Below are 17,857 nucleotides of genomic sequence, written 5' to 3'. Positions count from 1 at the left end.
AGACTCAAACTCGACAGAACAATCCCTCTGCACCAAATTCCCAATGTCATACCTAACTTCGGCGTACGCCTCAGCCATATTTTTTCCTTCAAAATACGGCAAATGCTTCCGTTGATACCTCTATGATCGCACTACAAGTTTCTTTTTGAAAACTAAGGTTCTGAAACCGTGTTTAAATAACAATAGGATACCTTTGCGCGACGAACCCATTCGTCGTGCAAATCTCCTTGTTCGTCGTGCAAAACACGTCATAAATGCGCAATAAATGGGAAGGTTTGAACACAATATGACCGTGCTTTGCACAACAAACATCTGTTATTCGTCGTGCAAAGTCATCTTACGCAACGAACATAGCGTCGCACAATATATTTAGCAACGAATGGAAAGATTGTAATTATAAAGTTTACGTAAACATATATATATCTGTGTTTACGTAAACTTTATAATTACAAACAAATATTCAGTTAAATATTTTTTCTAAAAATATTTAATACCTAAATATTTTTTCTAAAAATAATTAATACTTTAAATATTTATTCTATAAATAATTAATACCTTAAATATTTATTCTATAAATAATCAATGCCTTAATCCATACAATTATTTTGGGCATAAGTATGATATTCATTGAAGATTGAAAATAAATACAAACCGAGGATAGGGTGCTTACATTAGACCTCAATAAAAAAAACAGGAATTAAAGCTTAATTAAGTCCAAATACATAACTTATTAAAAAACCTTCAATTTAAATATTGTCTTCACAAACATAAATTTAATGTCACATCCCGGCCCTGGTCCCCACCACATCCTGAGCTCGACTCTGCCGTAACACGATACTGTCCACTTTGGGCCCTGACCACGCCCTCACGGTTTTATTTCTAGGAACTCACAGGCAATATCATGCTACGGTGGAGTCGAGCCCATTATGTGACATTTAAAACTACTATTTCGATGGTCCTCCATTCCGCTGGACATAATAAAGCCACCGATTGTAACCTCCCTCCAACGCACCTTCCTTCAACTTCATCAATTGTTCGTTCTTATCATCATCAAGAGTATACTTACACTGTTACACATATATGCAAATAATTAATTATAACATATAACTAAAAATTTCACAAACCTAATTATTGATCCATCAACAATATACTTACTAATAGTTCATCTATCACAACCTTCTTCACATTCTCAAGCACATCTTTCCAAGAATGCCACTCAGCAATGGGACAATTATTCCCCATGGCTACAAAAATTGCATGCACAAACTGAAAATGTTGCCTCAAATCATTCGGATTGGCGACATGCACGCTTTGATCCTTATTTTTATCCTTCATATGTTCTTAAAGAATAAGGAAAACATAATTGTGAAGAATAAGGACAACAGAAGAGCATATTTATAGGAAGGTTAGGGCCTTTGTGCGACAAAGGCTTTGTCACGCAAACATCTATATTAAATGCTGTATTGATTCCTCTTATTCACCTGCAGTGAATGGTTTGATTGAAAACTGACAGGAGCTTGCGCGACGAACCCCTGGTCCCGCAACTGACAGGAGCTTACATATTATATTACCTCATTTTAATTCAATTTTCACATTCTATTCACCTCAAACACTCTTTTCGTATACACACCTCTCTTACCTCTTCCAAGAATCTAAATTTACAAGAATCCTATCGAAAATTTGCATAAACAATTACATCTCGACATGTGTCACTCTAAAATCCTATCTGAAAATTATTAAGATTACATGAAGATAAGAAATCTGGACACTTACTCATTTAGTGACATGTGTCACTCGAAAATCCTATATTATAATTGTTAAGATAACATAAAGATACAAAATCTTGAAGCTTACTCATTTAGTGACACGTGGCACTAAAAAAACATGTCCGGATGATCTTATTTTTATATGGTTTAAGTAGTAGTTTAATTTAGGGTTAATCTCATTTTACTAACTTCAAGTTTCGTGGTTTTCAACATTTAGTACATGAAGTTTTTTTCGTCCTTAAGTCATACCTAAAGTGTTAATTTTGGGACAGTCTCATACATCTGTTAAGTTTTCCATTAGAACTTCTGTTAACTAATGATGTGGCACCCACGTGGATAATTACTGGACATCACGTGTCAATATGGGCCACTTCAAAATTAAAAAATTAAAAAAAATACAAAAACACAAAAAAAAACAAACATCGTACCCACCTTTTCCCCCGCACCCTTTCCCTCCATTCTCTCTTCTGCAACCCACACCCCTTCTTTCATTTCTCTCATCTAGAACCCATACCCATCCTCCCTTCTCTCTTCTATACCCAACCCACCTCCACCTTTTTCACCTCCCTTGTCCACCAAGTCGTCTTTGAGTCTCATTTACTCTTATTTACTCTCTCCAAATCCGATAAACCAACAAGAAACAGAAGCCTCACCTCTCTCTTTCTTCATCTTTTTAACATCACATGTTTTCCCACATTTATCCCCAGTTGATGCCCACTCCCTCTCTGTATCAGCGGTAATGTTCACCATTTTCGATCCTAATCTCACACCTTTTATCGCCTGACGATTCGCCCTCTCCGCCGCCGCTCGCTCTTTCCTTCAGGTTAGGTTTTTATTTTTATTTTATGGGCTTGGTTCAAAGCTTTAAGAATTAAGGTTTCCAATTTTGCACATTGGATTAGAGCATTTGGTTTCATTACAATTAGGGTTTCAATCTTCAATCTGAACATTGGATCTATCTCGGTGATTTGAATCTAGGATTTCCACTAGTTTCGATTTGGGACTTCAATTTTTCGTTAGGTTTTTTTTGAAATTTTGAATTTTGTTGAGATTTTGATACTGTTTGAGGATTCAAGATTAGGGGTTTAAGTGCTTCGCAATGATGATGAGGAGTTCAAGGCACAAATCAAGCAAGCATAGTTCGTGGGATGCTAGGGAGTATTCGAATTCGAAGAAGGATTCGAGCTTAAAGGATCGAAAGTGCAAGGAAGAGAGTGGTGTAGTTAGGGTTTCAAAGAATTCAAGTTCAAGTGAGAAGCGGTAGCTTGATTTAAGGGATGGGAATGACTTAGGTGGCAGCTCCGAGAGGCGAGGCCTTAAAGAGGCAAGGATGGGAAGGATTCAATGTAACATCCCACATCGACCAATGGAGAGGGGGTGATGTGCCTTATATGTACATGCTCCCCTCCCTATAGCACGAGGCATTTTGGGAACTCACTGGCTTCTGGTTCCATCGGAACTTCAAAGTTAAGCAAGTTTGGGCGAAAGCGATCCTAGGATGGGTGACCCACTAGGAAATTCTCGTTTGAGTTTCCAAAAACAAAACTGTGAGGGCGTGGCCGGGGTCCAAAACGGACAATATCGTGCTACGGCAGAGTCGAGACTATGATGTGATAGAATGGTATCAAAGCCACTCTGCCGTGTGGTGCAAGTGTGCCGACGAGGACGTCGAGCCCTAAGGGGGGTGGATTGTAACATCCCACATTGACCATCGGAGAGAGGGTGATGTGCCTTATATGTACATGTTCCCTTCCCTATAGCACGAGGCCTTTTGGGGACTCACTGGCTTCGGGTTCCATTGGAACTTCGAAGTTAAACGAGTTCAAGCAAGAGCATTCCCAGGATGGGTGACCCACTGGAAAGTTCTTGTGTGAGTTCCCAGAAACAAAATTGTGAGGACGTGGCAAAAAACGGACAATATCGTGCTACGATGGAGCTGGTCTGGGATGTGACATTCAAGTTCGAGTGAGAAGTGGAAGCTTGATTCAAGTTCGAGTAAATGAGACTCGGAGAGGCAAGGCCTCTATTTCTTTTTGATAAATTTCAGAAATTGGATGGGTTTCTTGTTGGATTGGAATTCCTTTGGGTGGGATTTTGTTAGGCTAGGTGTGCGGGGATGGTGGGTACGGGTTGCAGATGAAAGAAAGGAGGGTGGTGCAGGTGTAGAAGAGAAAATGAAAGGAAGGGATGCGGGTTGCAGAAGAGAGAATAGAGGGAGAGGGTGCGGGGAAGAAGATGGGTACAAATGTTTGTTTTTTTTTTTAATTTTTTTAATATTAAAGTGGGCCTATATTGACACGTGACACCCCAATAATTGTCTGCGTGGGAGCCACATCATCAGTTAACAGAAGTTCTAATGGAAAACTTAACATATGTATGAGACTGTCCTAAAATTAACATTTTAGGTATGACTCTAGGACAAAAAAAGCTTCATGTACTAAATGTTGAAAACCACGAAACTTGAGGGTAGTAAACTGAGATTAACCCTTTAATTTAATTAACCAATAAATTAAAAGAATAAACTTAAAACTAATAAATTATTGAAGGGGAAATGTTTAGCCCATTCGGTTGGAGATGATATATGAATATGGTTTGACACTGTTCATTCAAAAATAATTTCTTGTTTTGGACTTGGCTATATTTAACTCATTTGGTCAGAGATGACTTTATATATTATTTAACCAAGTAAATTTATGGTTATTTTAAAATGGTTAATAGGAAATCAAAAGAGTTGTGTGCCTATATATATTTCTAATTTCTGAATAATATGTATGTTTATTGCTCAAGTTATTCATAATCGACTTTTTTATTGATTTTCACTAGACTTCATGCACGCGCTTGCAGTAGACATTTTTTGAATCACGGCGTGCTACGTGCGACTTACACATTTTAAATGTATTTATATGCGTAAACTGACAAAAAGAAAGTCAAATATTTGAAGTACATGAATAATCTTAGATCATGTTAGAAGAAACCCCTCATAAACCAATTAAAGCAGCTGAATTCACATAATAAAATCGGTCTCTATAGAATTTATATTAAGAATAGAGAAAATAATATTTAATAAATAATTGATTGAATCACATTATTGCTAGCCTATTGTGAGGCTAAGCCCACTGCCATCCCCCTTAATATAAATAATATCGTTTGTTAAAAAAAACAATCATTTGACAACTAATCTAATCATATTATTCTCCGCATGCGAAATACCTTTTTTATAACTGGCATTACACGCCTCTTAAGATGTTTTAAATGTATTTATATGCATAAATTGACAAAAGAAAAGTCAAATATTTGAAGTAAATGAATAATCTTAGATCATGCTAGAAGAAACCCTTTATAAACTAATTAAAGCAGCTGAATTCACATAATAAAATCGGTCTTTATAAAATTTATATTAAGAATAGAGAAAATAATATTTAATAAACAACTGATTGAATCACATTATTGCTAGCTCATTGTGAGGCTAAGCCCACCCCCTCCGCCTTAGTATAGATAATATCGTTTGTTAAAAAAAATCATTTGAGAACTAATTTAATCACATTATTATCCGCGTGCGAAAGATCTTTTTTATAACCGACATTACACACTCTTAAGATATTTTGAACATGTTTTAAAATAGAGAAATTGAATCACATTATTGCTAACCTATTGTGAGGTACTAATTAAAAAAATAAAAATAAATAAATAAAAAACAGCACACAAAAACTAATTAAAATGATGAATGCATTTTTTGAATCACTGCGTGCTACACGCGACTTACACGTTTTAAATGTATATATATGCATAAATTGACAAAGGGAAAGTCAAATATTTGAAGTAAATGAATAATCTTAGATCATGATAGAAGAAACCCCTCATAAACCAATTAAAGCCGCTGAATTCACATAATAAAATCGGTCTCTATATAATTTATATTAAGAATAGAGAAAATAATATTTAATAAACAATTGATTGAATCACATTATTGCTAGCCCATTGTGAGGCTAAGCCCACCTTATCCCCCTTAGTGTAGATAATATTGTTTGTTAAAAAAAACAATCATTTGACAACTAATTTAATCACATTATTATCCACGTGCGAAAGACTTTTTTTATAACCAGTATTACACACCTCTTTAAAATGTTTTGAATGTGTTTAAAAATAGAGAAAATAATATTTAATAAACAATTGAATGAATCATATTATTGCTAGCTTATTGTGAGGTTAACCCACCCTCCCCCTTAGTATAGATAATATTATTTGTTAAAAAAATTATTTGACAACTAATTTAATGTAATTTAATCACATTATTATCCGGGTGCGAAAAACTTTTTTTATAACTGGCATTACACGCCTCTTATGACACACTCCGACCTAGAATATCCACTAGGATTCCGAATCGAGCCGTGATGGCCGACACCTAGAAGGTGACGAAGCCATAAAGTGTGATAATGTGGAAAAAAGTGAATAAATTTAAACCTAAGAGTGTCTAAATACCAGAATGCACTGATGAGCAGGAATGAACCCACTTCACACGTGACGTTAGAGCATAAGTAAAGTACAGTATAGTGGATTGAAAATCATACCATCGAAGGTAATCTTCAATACCAAGACTTGCCATGACTCCTCGTCGATACGAAAGCTCTGCTACTAAACCTGGAGGGATAAAAATAAGAGTGAGTGGGCCAGAAAATAAAGCTTTAATAAAGACCTTATAAACGATATAATCCCTCACCATAACACCTGTTTAGTTTCCAGAAAATCATACTACGTATAAGTATGAAATCAAAAGTAAACTAACGGTGAATCCAGAAGTATACCACCACACAGCATCTCATTAGCAACATCACGCCAGTCGTAGTCACTTATGGTGACCTGTACGACAACAACCATATCTCATCAATCAATGCTAACTCATAAGTTGGAGTCACCTATAGTGACCTATACGACTTATCTATATCTCATCAATTAATGCTAGCTCATAAGTCGGAGTCACCTATAGTGACCCGTACGACTCATCCATATCTCATCAATCAATATCTCAGTAATATGTCAGCCGGATCCACCTCTTGTGGCATGTACGACTGAACCCATAGCTCATCACATATCCCTGCCCATGAGTCGGAACCACCTCTAGTGGTCTGTACGATAGGCTGGGTGTAAATAATTACGCTCAAGTGCTACAATCACGTGAAGGCTGTGCGAAGTATCACAAGTCACCTACGAGTCGGAATCACCTAAAGTGGTCTGTACGACAGGCTGGCACTTACCTTGAATCCAAGGTAAGCGTGTGGTGCGGGAGGTAAACGATCACATGAAGACTAGGCCCTGTCATCGGGCAAGAGCACTAACACCGGGGTGCAAGATTATGAGTTCTAAATTCATCTAATATGGCATGTACGACTTATAGACAATCTGTACGACAATGTCGAAATTGCCTCTATTGCAACTTGTACTACAATGTCGGAGTTGCTTAAAACATAATATAGTCATGCCATCACTCAATCGTTCTAAATGAAATGTAATCATAACATGCATCCCACATTTCACAACATATACTCACCTGAACTTATCTGTGCATTCTGCGTTCACCTTCGTACTTTAAAGCATTCACAATAATTATACGCAATAATATACTTATGGACATGCCCTGATGCAAATCCAAAACTTAACTATATCATAGTGCTTCCAAATATATATCTATAGATCTATAGATATATAGATATATATCTATATATATATATCTATATATATCAATAATGTGGCGTAAAATACACAATCTATAACGCCCTACTCCCAAACTATTAATTTTCGGGAATAATTATCGGTGACAAGCTCAACTAAACACTAGTTTAACTAACTATCAATACTTACGATTCTTTACTTCAATTTCTCGATCCTTCACACAATGATTTATGACCAACATCCAATCACTAGATCATAAGATTAAATCTCACATTTCCCACCAATGTCCCTCACATGGCACAATTTCCCAACCAAGGCTATTGTCTCAATTATTTAGTCTCATTTATGGTATGGCTGCATCTAACGTCTTGTTAGACTGCCTACGTACCGTAAACAGGGATCAAGCCATTCGTAGTTCGCATTAGAACTTCAAAGCATTCACAGTAATTATATGCAATAATCAATTTATAACCGTTTGTGGAATTATCAATCATATATATACACACACACACACACAATAGAAAGGAAAAGACCCACTTACCTGAGGTCCGCGCTACGACTCCCTAGCACAAATATTGCGACATCACAAACCATCGTCGCCTAGAACAATTATCTAATCACGTCTCAGAGTTTTTATCGATAAAATAAATAATTTACATAAAACACACCCCTACGATTGGATCCGGAAGATCCGCATCATGGATTTCCAATTCGTTACTTCCTAAGATACACATGATGCTTCTAGAACAACATTCTAAATTTTCATTACGATCCAACGGTTGGATCTCCGCCAATTGCAAATTCAAGTGGCGGTCAACGTTTTATTTTACTAACTTACAAATTCAATTCGGGAAGATCCGTGTGTTGGATTCCCGATCCGTAAATTCCTATGATCCTCAAATATTATGTACTATAACATATTAAAGTTTGAAGACAATCCAACGGTTGGATCGTCGATTCATATAATGACGTAATCACGTATTGTAGAGAATTTAGGTTCTAACGATCAACCTGCATCATACTATTGTCAGAACTAAATTCAAGGCATCTAATTTAGCCTAAGAATAGCATCGATGACCCCCTGCCACGCCCCACCGCACGCACCGCCCCGACTCATCAGGAAAATTCAACTATTTTTAAAAATTCTCAAAAATTTTAGAAATGAAGATCTCAAATAGTAAAGCAAAGTTTATACCTGCAGCCAAGTCCAATTTGGCCTAGAAAGGCTCTAATTTCACTCGAACCCGTTGGAAACCCTAGAAATGGGTGTGTTTCAATTCCACCTCCATAGCAACTCCGACTGTAACGCCCCGGTCCTGAAATATTTATTTTATTTCGAGAAATAATAATATTAGTAATGGGCCCAAAATAAAAATCTTATTTAGTTTATTATCCTTAGCTAACAACTCCAATTCAAATCCTTCATCCCACAAGCAATTTATAAGCATTATTCATTTTTCCAAAACATCCAAATTAAATTCCAATTTAGTACCATTATATTCTTGAATTAATTTAACTTCACATATTTTATGGATGCATCTAACGTCTTGTTAGACTGCCTACGTACCCTCAACAGGGATCAAGCCTCTCGTAGTTCAAAAGTTCAAAGTTTCGAACCAAATACAAACTATTCATTTAATCCTACATACACCCCTTAAACCATAACAATTAGATAAAAAACAACCTACTTAAAATAACGAAATTCATATAACAACGCAAATGTCAGTTCCCTGGCCGTGCGCCCCCACCCCCGCCGCCGCAGGTGGCGGTCGGCCGCCCGACTCGCCGAAAAATTCAACTATTCCTAAAAATTCTCAAAAATTACAGAAATGAAGATCTCAATGAGTAGAGAAACTTTCATACCTGCAACCAAGGCCAATTTTTCCTGGAAAGGCTCCAATTTCATCAAAACCCGTCGGAACCCTAGAATTTGGGTGTCCTCAATTCGACTCCATAGCAACTCCGATGCCCCAACCAATGAATGGACTTTGTTTCTTGGTTCATGGAAAGTCTAGTAGTGGTTGTAATTTAACCAAAACGTTTCAGATTTTGATGGATTTCGAGCAAAGAAGGTCCCGGCACCCGTGAGGTTTTTTCCCCAATTCTAAAACCAATTAAACTCCAATTTGTGGTGGAATAGGTAAAAGAGATGATTAGAGATAATTTTCAGGTGGTAGGGGACATTAATTTCGTCGGAATGTGGCCGAAAGAGGATGAATCTCACCGGTTAATCCTCACGGGTCAAAAGACCCGTTTTCCCCCTCCTATTTTCTTCTCTCCTTTCCCTCATTTCTCTCTTCTCTCATTGGTCACCTCTCATCCTCCCCTTTTCTGATTGGCTCCTCTCTCCCTCCTTTCTCTCCTTTATCTTCCATCTCCACCGCCTAACTTTTCTTACTTTTAATCTGGGCCACACACGTGGCCTTCCAGATTTGGCTCCAAAAATCTGGAGCATTCTAGTAATGGTAAATTTACAATTTTATCCCCGACTTTAAACGTTAATAACTTTTTCGTTCTAACTCCGTTTCACGAATGGTTTGCGCCTACATGTTCGTGAGGTCGAGCTCTATTCAAAAATATAAATTTTTACCTCAAAAGGTTTACGAATTAAGGTCCAAACTTTAAACCTCGTCACTAGTTTAATTTAAAACTAAACTTACACAAACTATTATAAATTCTTGAAAAATCATATAAAAGCTCAATAATATTCACGATTTAATTCTTCATCATCATAAATCGATTTATTTTCGATTTTCTCCACATATTCATATTTAAAATTTTCAGTGTATTACACCGACGCCCCAACCAATGTTTGGGCTTTGTTCTAGACCTCAAGGAGAGTCTCATGGTGGCAGTAATTGGATGAAATCATTTCAGATTTGGAGGATCGAAGACACGGATTCATCGCGCCCATGGGTGTGGTTTTCATCAAATCAAAGACAAACTCCATAAATTTTGGGTTGTAATTGGTAGAGGGAAGGTCATGGAGTGTTTGCTAAGTGTTAATTTGACATGAATCGCCGGAAAAATGGGTGGAAATTGACTGGAATAACCCCGGCCGAACTGGTTGGGTGGCGTCGGTACACGGGTCCAAAAAGAGGGGAGATTTGTTCCCTCATTTCCCTCCTTACTCTATTTTTTGATTAGGTCTGATCCTACCCCTCCTCTCCTTTCTCTTCTCTCCTTTTCATCCTAGCCATCCATTTCTTTCTTCCCTTTCATCCCAGCCACACATGTGGCTTCATAGATATTTGCTCCAGAAATCTGGAGCCTTCCAAATCAATTAAAATTACCATTTTATCCCTAACTTTAAACGTTAATAACTCTCTCATTATAACTCTAAATTGTGCTTAATTTGCGCTCACACATCCGTAGCAATGATTACTACGAGGATACGCTAAGAAAATGAGTCTTACGTGACACAACACGGTAGTCAACAAAAGTCAACACTCTGCCTTGAAGGGCATTTTCGTAAATTCACTTATTAAAATGATAAAAATCATAATTTTTAGGGACGGGCTGTTACATCTTATGATGTTTTGAACATGTTTAATAATAGAGAAAATAATATCTAATAAACAACTGATTGAATCACATTATTGCTAACTCATTGTAAGGCTAAGCTCACCCTCTCCCCCTTAGTGTAGATAATATCGTTTGTTAAAAAAAAAATAATCATTTGAAAACTAATTTAATCACATTATTATCCGCATGCAAGACTTTTTTTTTTATAACCGGCATTACTCGCCTCTTAAGATGTTTTAAACGTGTTTAAAATAGAGAAAATAATATTTAATAACAACTTATTGAATCACATTATTGCTAGCCCATTGTGAGGCTAAGTCCACTCTCCTCTCCCTTAGTGTAGATTATATTGTTTTTAAAATAAATAAATAAACAGTCATTTAACAACTAATTTAATCACATTATTATCCGCGCGCGAATGACCTTTTTTATAACCAGCATTACACGTGTAATACCCTGAAAATGTAAATATAGGAATTTGGTATTCATAATTATGAATATGTAAAAAGAATTGGGAATTTATATTAATTCATAAAATTTTCGTTTTAAAGTAAACTAGTTACGAGGTTTAAAGTTTGGATATTAATTATTGAAAATATGTAGACCTTTCAAGGTCAAAATTTATGTTTTTGAATAAAGCTCGATCTCACGAACGCGTAGGCGCAAATGGAACGCAATTTGGAGATATAACGAAGAAGTTATTAACGCTTAAAGTCGAGGGTAAAATTGTAAATTTCTCATTTATAGAATGCTCCATATTTTTGGAGCCAAATCTGGAAGGCCACATGTGTGGCCCAGATTAAAAGTAAGAAAAGTTAGGCTGTGGAGATGGAAGATAAATGAGAGAAATGAGGGAGAGAGAAGCCAATCAGGAAAGGGGGAGATGAGTGAGGGACCAATGGGGAGAGAGAACCGGGAGGGAAAGGAGAGGAAGGGGACACGGGGAATTGGGACCCAGGCCTTAGTGACCCGACTCGGTTCGGCGCCACACATATTTTTGACGGAATTTCACCCATTTTTCCGGTGAATTGGGTCAAACAACCATTTAGAAACCCCTCCACGACCTTCCCTCTCCCTATTACCCCCAAAAATCATGAAGTTTGGTCTTGAAATTGGGAAGAACACACCCGAGTGTGCCGCGACCTACCTTGCTTAAATCCCACCAAATCTGAAATGATTTGATTAAATTTCTACCACCAGTAGACTCCTATTAATCCCAATAACAAACCCCAAACAATGGTTGGGGCGTCGGAGTTTGTTTGAAGTCGAATCAAGGATACCCATTTCTAGGGTTCCGGCAAGTTTGGGCCAAATTGGAGCCTTTCTAGACAAAATTGGACTTGACCATAGGTATAAAGTTTTCTATACTCTTTGAAATCTTCATTTCTGTAATTTTTAAGAATTTTTAGAAATAATTGAATTTTTCGGTGAGTCGAGGCGGCCGACCACCACCCGCGGGGGCGCACGGCCAGGGAGCCGGCAATTGTTCTTTATGCGAATTTCGTTATTCTAATTATGTTTTTGAGATCAAAATTGCTATGGTTTGAATATTAATTCAATTTTGGTATATGTTGGATTAACTGCATATATTCAGATTTTGTTTAATTTTGGAATTCGTGAACTACGAAAGGCTTGATCCCACTCCATGGTACGTAGGCAGTCTAACAGTGTTAGATACAGCCTTAAATAACCCAAAAAATAATTCTTAGAATGAGAAGTGTGTTATAAAAGGAAATAGGGACAAGATGATAATAAATTTGTACGTTTGGTGTTTAAATTTTTCTTATTTATGAATCAAGGTCAGAAATAAGACATAGAATTAAAGGAAGGAATTTAGTAAATAATTTGAGTTTTTACCTTATTTTTTAGTCGGTTTTGAATGTAAGGTAAGGATTAGAGAATTGACTATGGTAGAAAATAAACAATTAATGGTAATCAACTAAACATGATTGTTAGGTTGGGCCTATAAATAGTAATAACATCATTTCCCGAATTAAAGAATTGATTTGGGGCGGGGTGTTACAACATGCCTCTTAAGATGTTTTGAATGTATTTAAAAATAGAGAAATTGAATCACATTATTGCTAGCCTATTATGAGGTACGAATTAAAAATAATAATTATTAAAAAAATAATGTTAAAATGATAAAAATGCCCCTATCTTATTTGATGCATTATTTTGAGATGCCTTTGAAGTTTTTTGTCTTGGGGGTATTTTTGTCCAAATAATTTTGTTGAAGCTTGGTGACACCAAAATCACTATTCACCTTCCCATTGGAAAATAAACAACTGATTGAATCACATTATTGTTAGCATATTGTGAGGCTAACCCACCCCTCCCCCTTAGTGTAGATAATATTGTTTGTTAAAAAAAAAAACAATAATTTGACAAATAATTTAATGTAATTTAATCACATTATTATCCTCTGTGAGACATTTTTTATAACACACCTCTTAGATCTTTTGAACGTGTTTAAAATGGAGAAAATAATATGTAATAAACAACTAATTGAATCACATTATTAATAGCTCATTGTGAGACTAAGTCCACCCCCTTCTCACCCTTAGTGTAGATTATATCGTTTGTTAAAAAAAAAAACAATCATTTGACAACTAATTTAATCACATTATTATCCTCATGCGAATAACCTTTTTTATAACCGGCATTACATGTCTTTTAAGATGTTTTGAACATGTTTAATAATAGAGAAATTGAATCACATTATTGCTAGTCTATTGTGAGGTACTAATTTAAAAAAAAAACACAAAAAAATTAATTATTAAAAAAAAACTATTAAAATGACAAAAATGCCCCCGCCTTATTTGATGCATTATTTTGGCATGCCTTCGAAGTTTTTTGTCCTGGGGGCATTTTTGTCCAAATTTTTTTGTTGAAGTTTGGTGACACCAAAATCACTATTCACCTTTTCCATTGACTTTATATATAGATGATCCAGTTTGAAAAATGTGAAGAAATAACAAGGAGTCTTGTGTGTGGTTTATAATTTTTACTTTCTTAACAAGATTCAGTAGAGAAAATTTATACAAAGAACATGCATAACAAATGTAAAGCAACCAAAATCATGACTACCGCCACAAATTGAAGCACGGGACCATAGTTTCCCATGCATCTTACCAAGAAAAACATGTAGAACAATGATCTCAACGAGTGTAGCGAATAATTTTTTATTCAAAAGTCCAAACTTTGTACGAATTTTTGTAAGCAAAAACTATGAATTTGTAAATAAGTGATGCGAGAAAGATCAATGACACGGATGTTATCATTGTGGAGTGTAGACATGTGGACGAGACGTATGCCAAAACGCCGGCTTTTATTTCCGTTACCGGCGGAGAAAAAAGGTAAGTCGTTGTTTCCGATGGCGGCAAAGAGAGCACAACAATCAAGAAAGCTCCCTACATTATTCTTCCCTACCCAAACAACCCTTAATACTCCACGGTATTTGCGAAAAACCACAAGACTCTGAAAGCGTCTTGTTTGCAGGGGTACTTTCGGGATCACGTACAAAAAATAACCGCTAATTTGTATTTTTCCTCGATCATTTCTTGCACACCCAAAAGAACCAAACTTTGAAATAAATCACAAAGAAGAAGAAGAAGTAAAATTACATCGCAGTCAGCTTCTTGAATCTCCATTACTGATTACAAGGTAAGCTTTTTTCTCAATAAATGAAATGAATTTTTTTTTCTGTGAATTTCTTTCTTTTATTGTTTAAATTTCTGAGTGATCTGTATGTTTATTGCTCAAGTCATTGAATTTTCTGATCGCTGTTGTGAATTTATTGCTGTTAAATTTAGTGGAAAAGAAAGAAACCCAAGTTTGTATTTTCCAGGGCAATTGTTTTGCTTACCAGAAATATTGGAAACTTCCTGAATTTGGACTTCGTTGACTCAAAGATTCAAACTTCAGAACATTTTCCTGTATTTTCTCGGAAACCAAACAGAGGGTTATTTGGTTTTTCTGTTTTCTGTTCATAGATTTTATTTAGTTAGTAGCTCGTTGAATATTGTCCGGATGAAATTTAATTAAGAAAGATAATTAAGGTCTGTTTTTGTGATATAGGATTGAGATGATAGACTAATGTTATATTAATTACCTGAAAGATTTGTTGACCTAGTTCTAATTTGAATCCAAACGAAAATTTTAGAACAAGTTGGTTTTTCGAAAAGGGGGGGGGGGATTGGAAATTTGCAAAACCCTAATTGCTTAGAATAAGTAGTGGTTTTTCCTTATTTCTGATGCTGATGGCAAAACCCTATTCACTTTTTCTTCCTTATCGTTGTGACAATTAGTTGGAAATTTATGAGAATATTGTCTTTTGAAGCAGGTCTACAGAGTTTTGATGAATTCCCAATCTACCGGGCGCAACCAGAGACCTGCCAAAGGGTTGAAGGTGAAGCCGTCGTTTCAGATTGCATTGCTTTTGGTGGTTTGCTTCTGGTTGCTATACCAGATGAAGCACTCACATGGCAAGGACTATAGTGAAGGTGCAGATGGCAAGGCCAGTAAAGAACATGGTTCTAATATTTTCGGGCGTAAGGGGAGTGCAGGGTGGTCAAAAGGTGGAGGTGTGTCTGCATCAGAAGATTCAAAACATGTAGGAGAAGTAAGTATAAAGACAGAAGATGAAAATGATGTGTTCGATGGAAGTGCTGAAGAGAAAAATGAAGAAGAATCTTTGCAGAAAGTAAACGAAGCAAATGAAGTTGAAAAGGAAACAGAAGTTCAGAACACAGAATTGAGCAATACAGATGAGAATTCTGATGGTGAAGTTAAAGGAAACGGCGAAACAGTGGGGCTGAACGAGAATTCATCGCGTGAAGAAACTTACCGAGAGGGACGGGAAGGTACACAGGCAGTTATCTCAGAACAAGATGGTGAGAAACATGTGAAGAACATTAGTCACGATGAAGCAGGAGAGGACGAGGAGCAGGAATCACAAGTTAATCGTGATGAGCAAGAAAATGGAAAGGGCCAGGAGAAAGAGCCAAAGAGATTGCAGGAATCTAGTACTACTAACACAGACATTTCAGTACGACGGGATGAAAGTAAGAATGACTCTCTTGAGGGCCAAAATTCAGTGGTAGATGCAGTGGTCCATGGTTTTGATGATGAGAATGGTGTGCCGGTAGATGGCCATGATATCATAGAATCCTTAGTGACTGTATCCAGTGGTGATCATGCAATCACGGGTCATCAGGAAACGAATTTGAGTTCGAATAATCAAAATGAAATCAGTGAAAATGCAGTAAATGAAGAAGTTGGGTCTAAAGATGGAACAAATGGTGCAGAAAGCAAAATCTCAGCGCAAGATTCAAACATTGACATTAAATCGAAGGTCGAAACAAGTTCAGACACCTCAAAGATCGATAGCGTTAAAGAGACTACAAAGGGAGGCAGTTCCGTTTCAGATTCATAACAGAAACAAAATTTCATCAACATTACAAGTTTCTGCACAAGCAGAAGAAACAAAAGGTAGAAAGTGAGTTGAAGTAGTAGCATTTCTTATTGTGTGACATTGTACAGTCTTAGTTCGAGTTTTCGAACAAGCCATTGTACATTTTCCTGTCTTAGATCTCGAGAACGGGTGATAGTTTGATGTCAAAAAATCATACATACATACATACATACTAAAATGTCTACAGTCTCAGTGCTATTACAGAAATAAAGTTTGTTTTCAGTTAATATTACCTTTGATCCTTCAGTTAATATTACCATTCAAGCTGTTATTTACTTCTGCTGATTCAGTGATTTCATCATCAAAATGGAGATTACTTCAATCATTACTCACTAAGGATCACTAAGACCACAAAAACTTAACTATAACAGGATAGCATTGTAACGGGATCCCAAGACAGTTACACACTGCCACGGGTTTCAAGTTTCAACATACTCACATGACAGCACGTGACTGACTAAAGATACAACCACTGTTGCATGCCACGTCACCCATTTAATAAATGTTTGTCGTGTTGTGAACTGGTGACAAAAGAGTATCTCTCATCTAATAGAAAAATCATATTTTAGAAATGTATATATATATATAGGGAGCGGCTATTGACGCTTCAAGAAAGTTATTATACACTTGTTCACAAGTCATTTTTTCCTTGTATTTTTATTACAAGGAACGGGTGGGTGCATTGTGGAGTGCGAATAAAGCCTACTGAGAGAACCATTCTTCAAAACATCCACTTGTTATTAGCTTTCTTTTCATACAAACCAAATGGCACATGAGAAACAACTGAAATGGGAAGGCGAGGCAAGTGCAGAGCTAAAAGGCCCCAAAGCAGAGCAAGTTTGGCCCCTTTTGGAGGACTTCTTTGGCCTGCACAAGTGGTTCCCAACTCTCACAACTTGCCTACTTGCCTTGGCGTCGAAGGCACGTCGGGGGTGCGTGCGGTTCTGCACTGGGTTCAAGACTCCGGTTGATCAAAGAAGCGACCGGAACAAAGACCAAGAGAAGGTGAATTGGACTAAGCAGAAGCTGCTGGGTAAAGACCCAGCAACAATGACATTTAGTTACTATCATATATGGGAATGTCGGGTTCAACTCGTACATTTCGAATGTTGAAGTGGTGAGGAAGGATGCTGGGTGTACGATTGTGTGGAAGTATGAAGTTGAACCAGTGGAGGGATGGAAGCTGGAGGATGTGGACCTGTTTATTGGCACTGGCTTGCAAGTCATGGCTAGCAGAATGGAAGCCTCTCTGTATAACCCTGAAATAAAACCCGGCGATAAATCCGGAAAGGTTGATAAATTGTTGGGCTTGTAGCTCTAGTCGTTAAGAGCAGTTACCCCTATTTCAGGGTGTGTTTTTGTTATATTTAGGCGCTAAAATTTTTGCCATAAGAACTTCAAATGATTGTGGCACTAGCTATAA

General features: G+C 36.7%; 2 protein-coding genes across 2 annotated transcripts; both read left to right on the top strand.

Moving 5' to 3' along the window:
* The first annotated feature begins 14,395 nt into the window (after positions 1-14,395).
* LOC103428327 (probable methyltransferase PMT27) lies at positions 14,396-16,666 on the top strand. The gene is made up of 2 exons (XM_008366434.4): positions 14,396-14,624; positions 15,304-16,666. The coding sequence occupies exon 2, from the start codon at positions 15,319-15,321 to the stop codon at positions 16,393-16,395; it is 1,077 nt and encodes a 358-aa protein (XP_008364656.3). The 5' UTR covers positions 14,396-14,624; positions 15,304-15,318; the 3' UTR covers positions 16,396-16,666.
* A 533-nt stretch (positions 16,667-17,199) lies between these two features.
* LOC139191723 (uncharacterized) lies at positions 17,200-17,749 on the top strand. The gene is made up of 2 exons (XM_070812724.1): positions 17,200-17,467; positions 17,550-17,749. Exons 1-2 carry the CDS (start codon positions 17,200-17,202, stop codon positions 17,747-17,749), a joined length of 468 nt encoding a protein of 155 aa, XP_070668825.1.
* Positions 17,750-17,857: the final 108 nt, after the last annotated feature.

Source organism: Malus domestica, chromosome 15 (assembly GCF_042453785.1).
Source record: "Malus domestica chromosome 15, GDT2T_hap1".
In the NCBI taxonomy this organism is placed as follows: Eukaryota; Viridiplantae; Streptophyta; class Magnoliopsida; order Rosales; family Rosaceae; genus Malus; species Malus domestica.
Note: the sequence above shows the minus strand (reverse complement) of the source record. Positions and strands in the feature narration are given on the sequence as shown.

Bases quoted from the DNA above. Each gene is read 5' to 3' on its own strand.
- LOC103428327 (XM_008366434.4), top strand. From the start codon at position 15,319: ATGAATTCCCAATCTACCGGGCGCAACCAGAGACCTGCCAAAGGGTTG.
- LOC139191723 (XM_070812724.1), top strand. From the start codon at position 17,200: ATGGCACATGAGAAACAACTGAAATGGGAAGGCGAGGCAAGTGCAGAG. The intron at 17,468-17,549 runs GTAAAGACCCAG...CGAATGTTGAAG, and splicing joins GACTAAGCAGAAGCTGCTGG to TGGTGAGGAAGGATGCTGGG.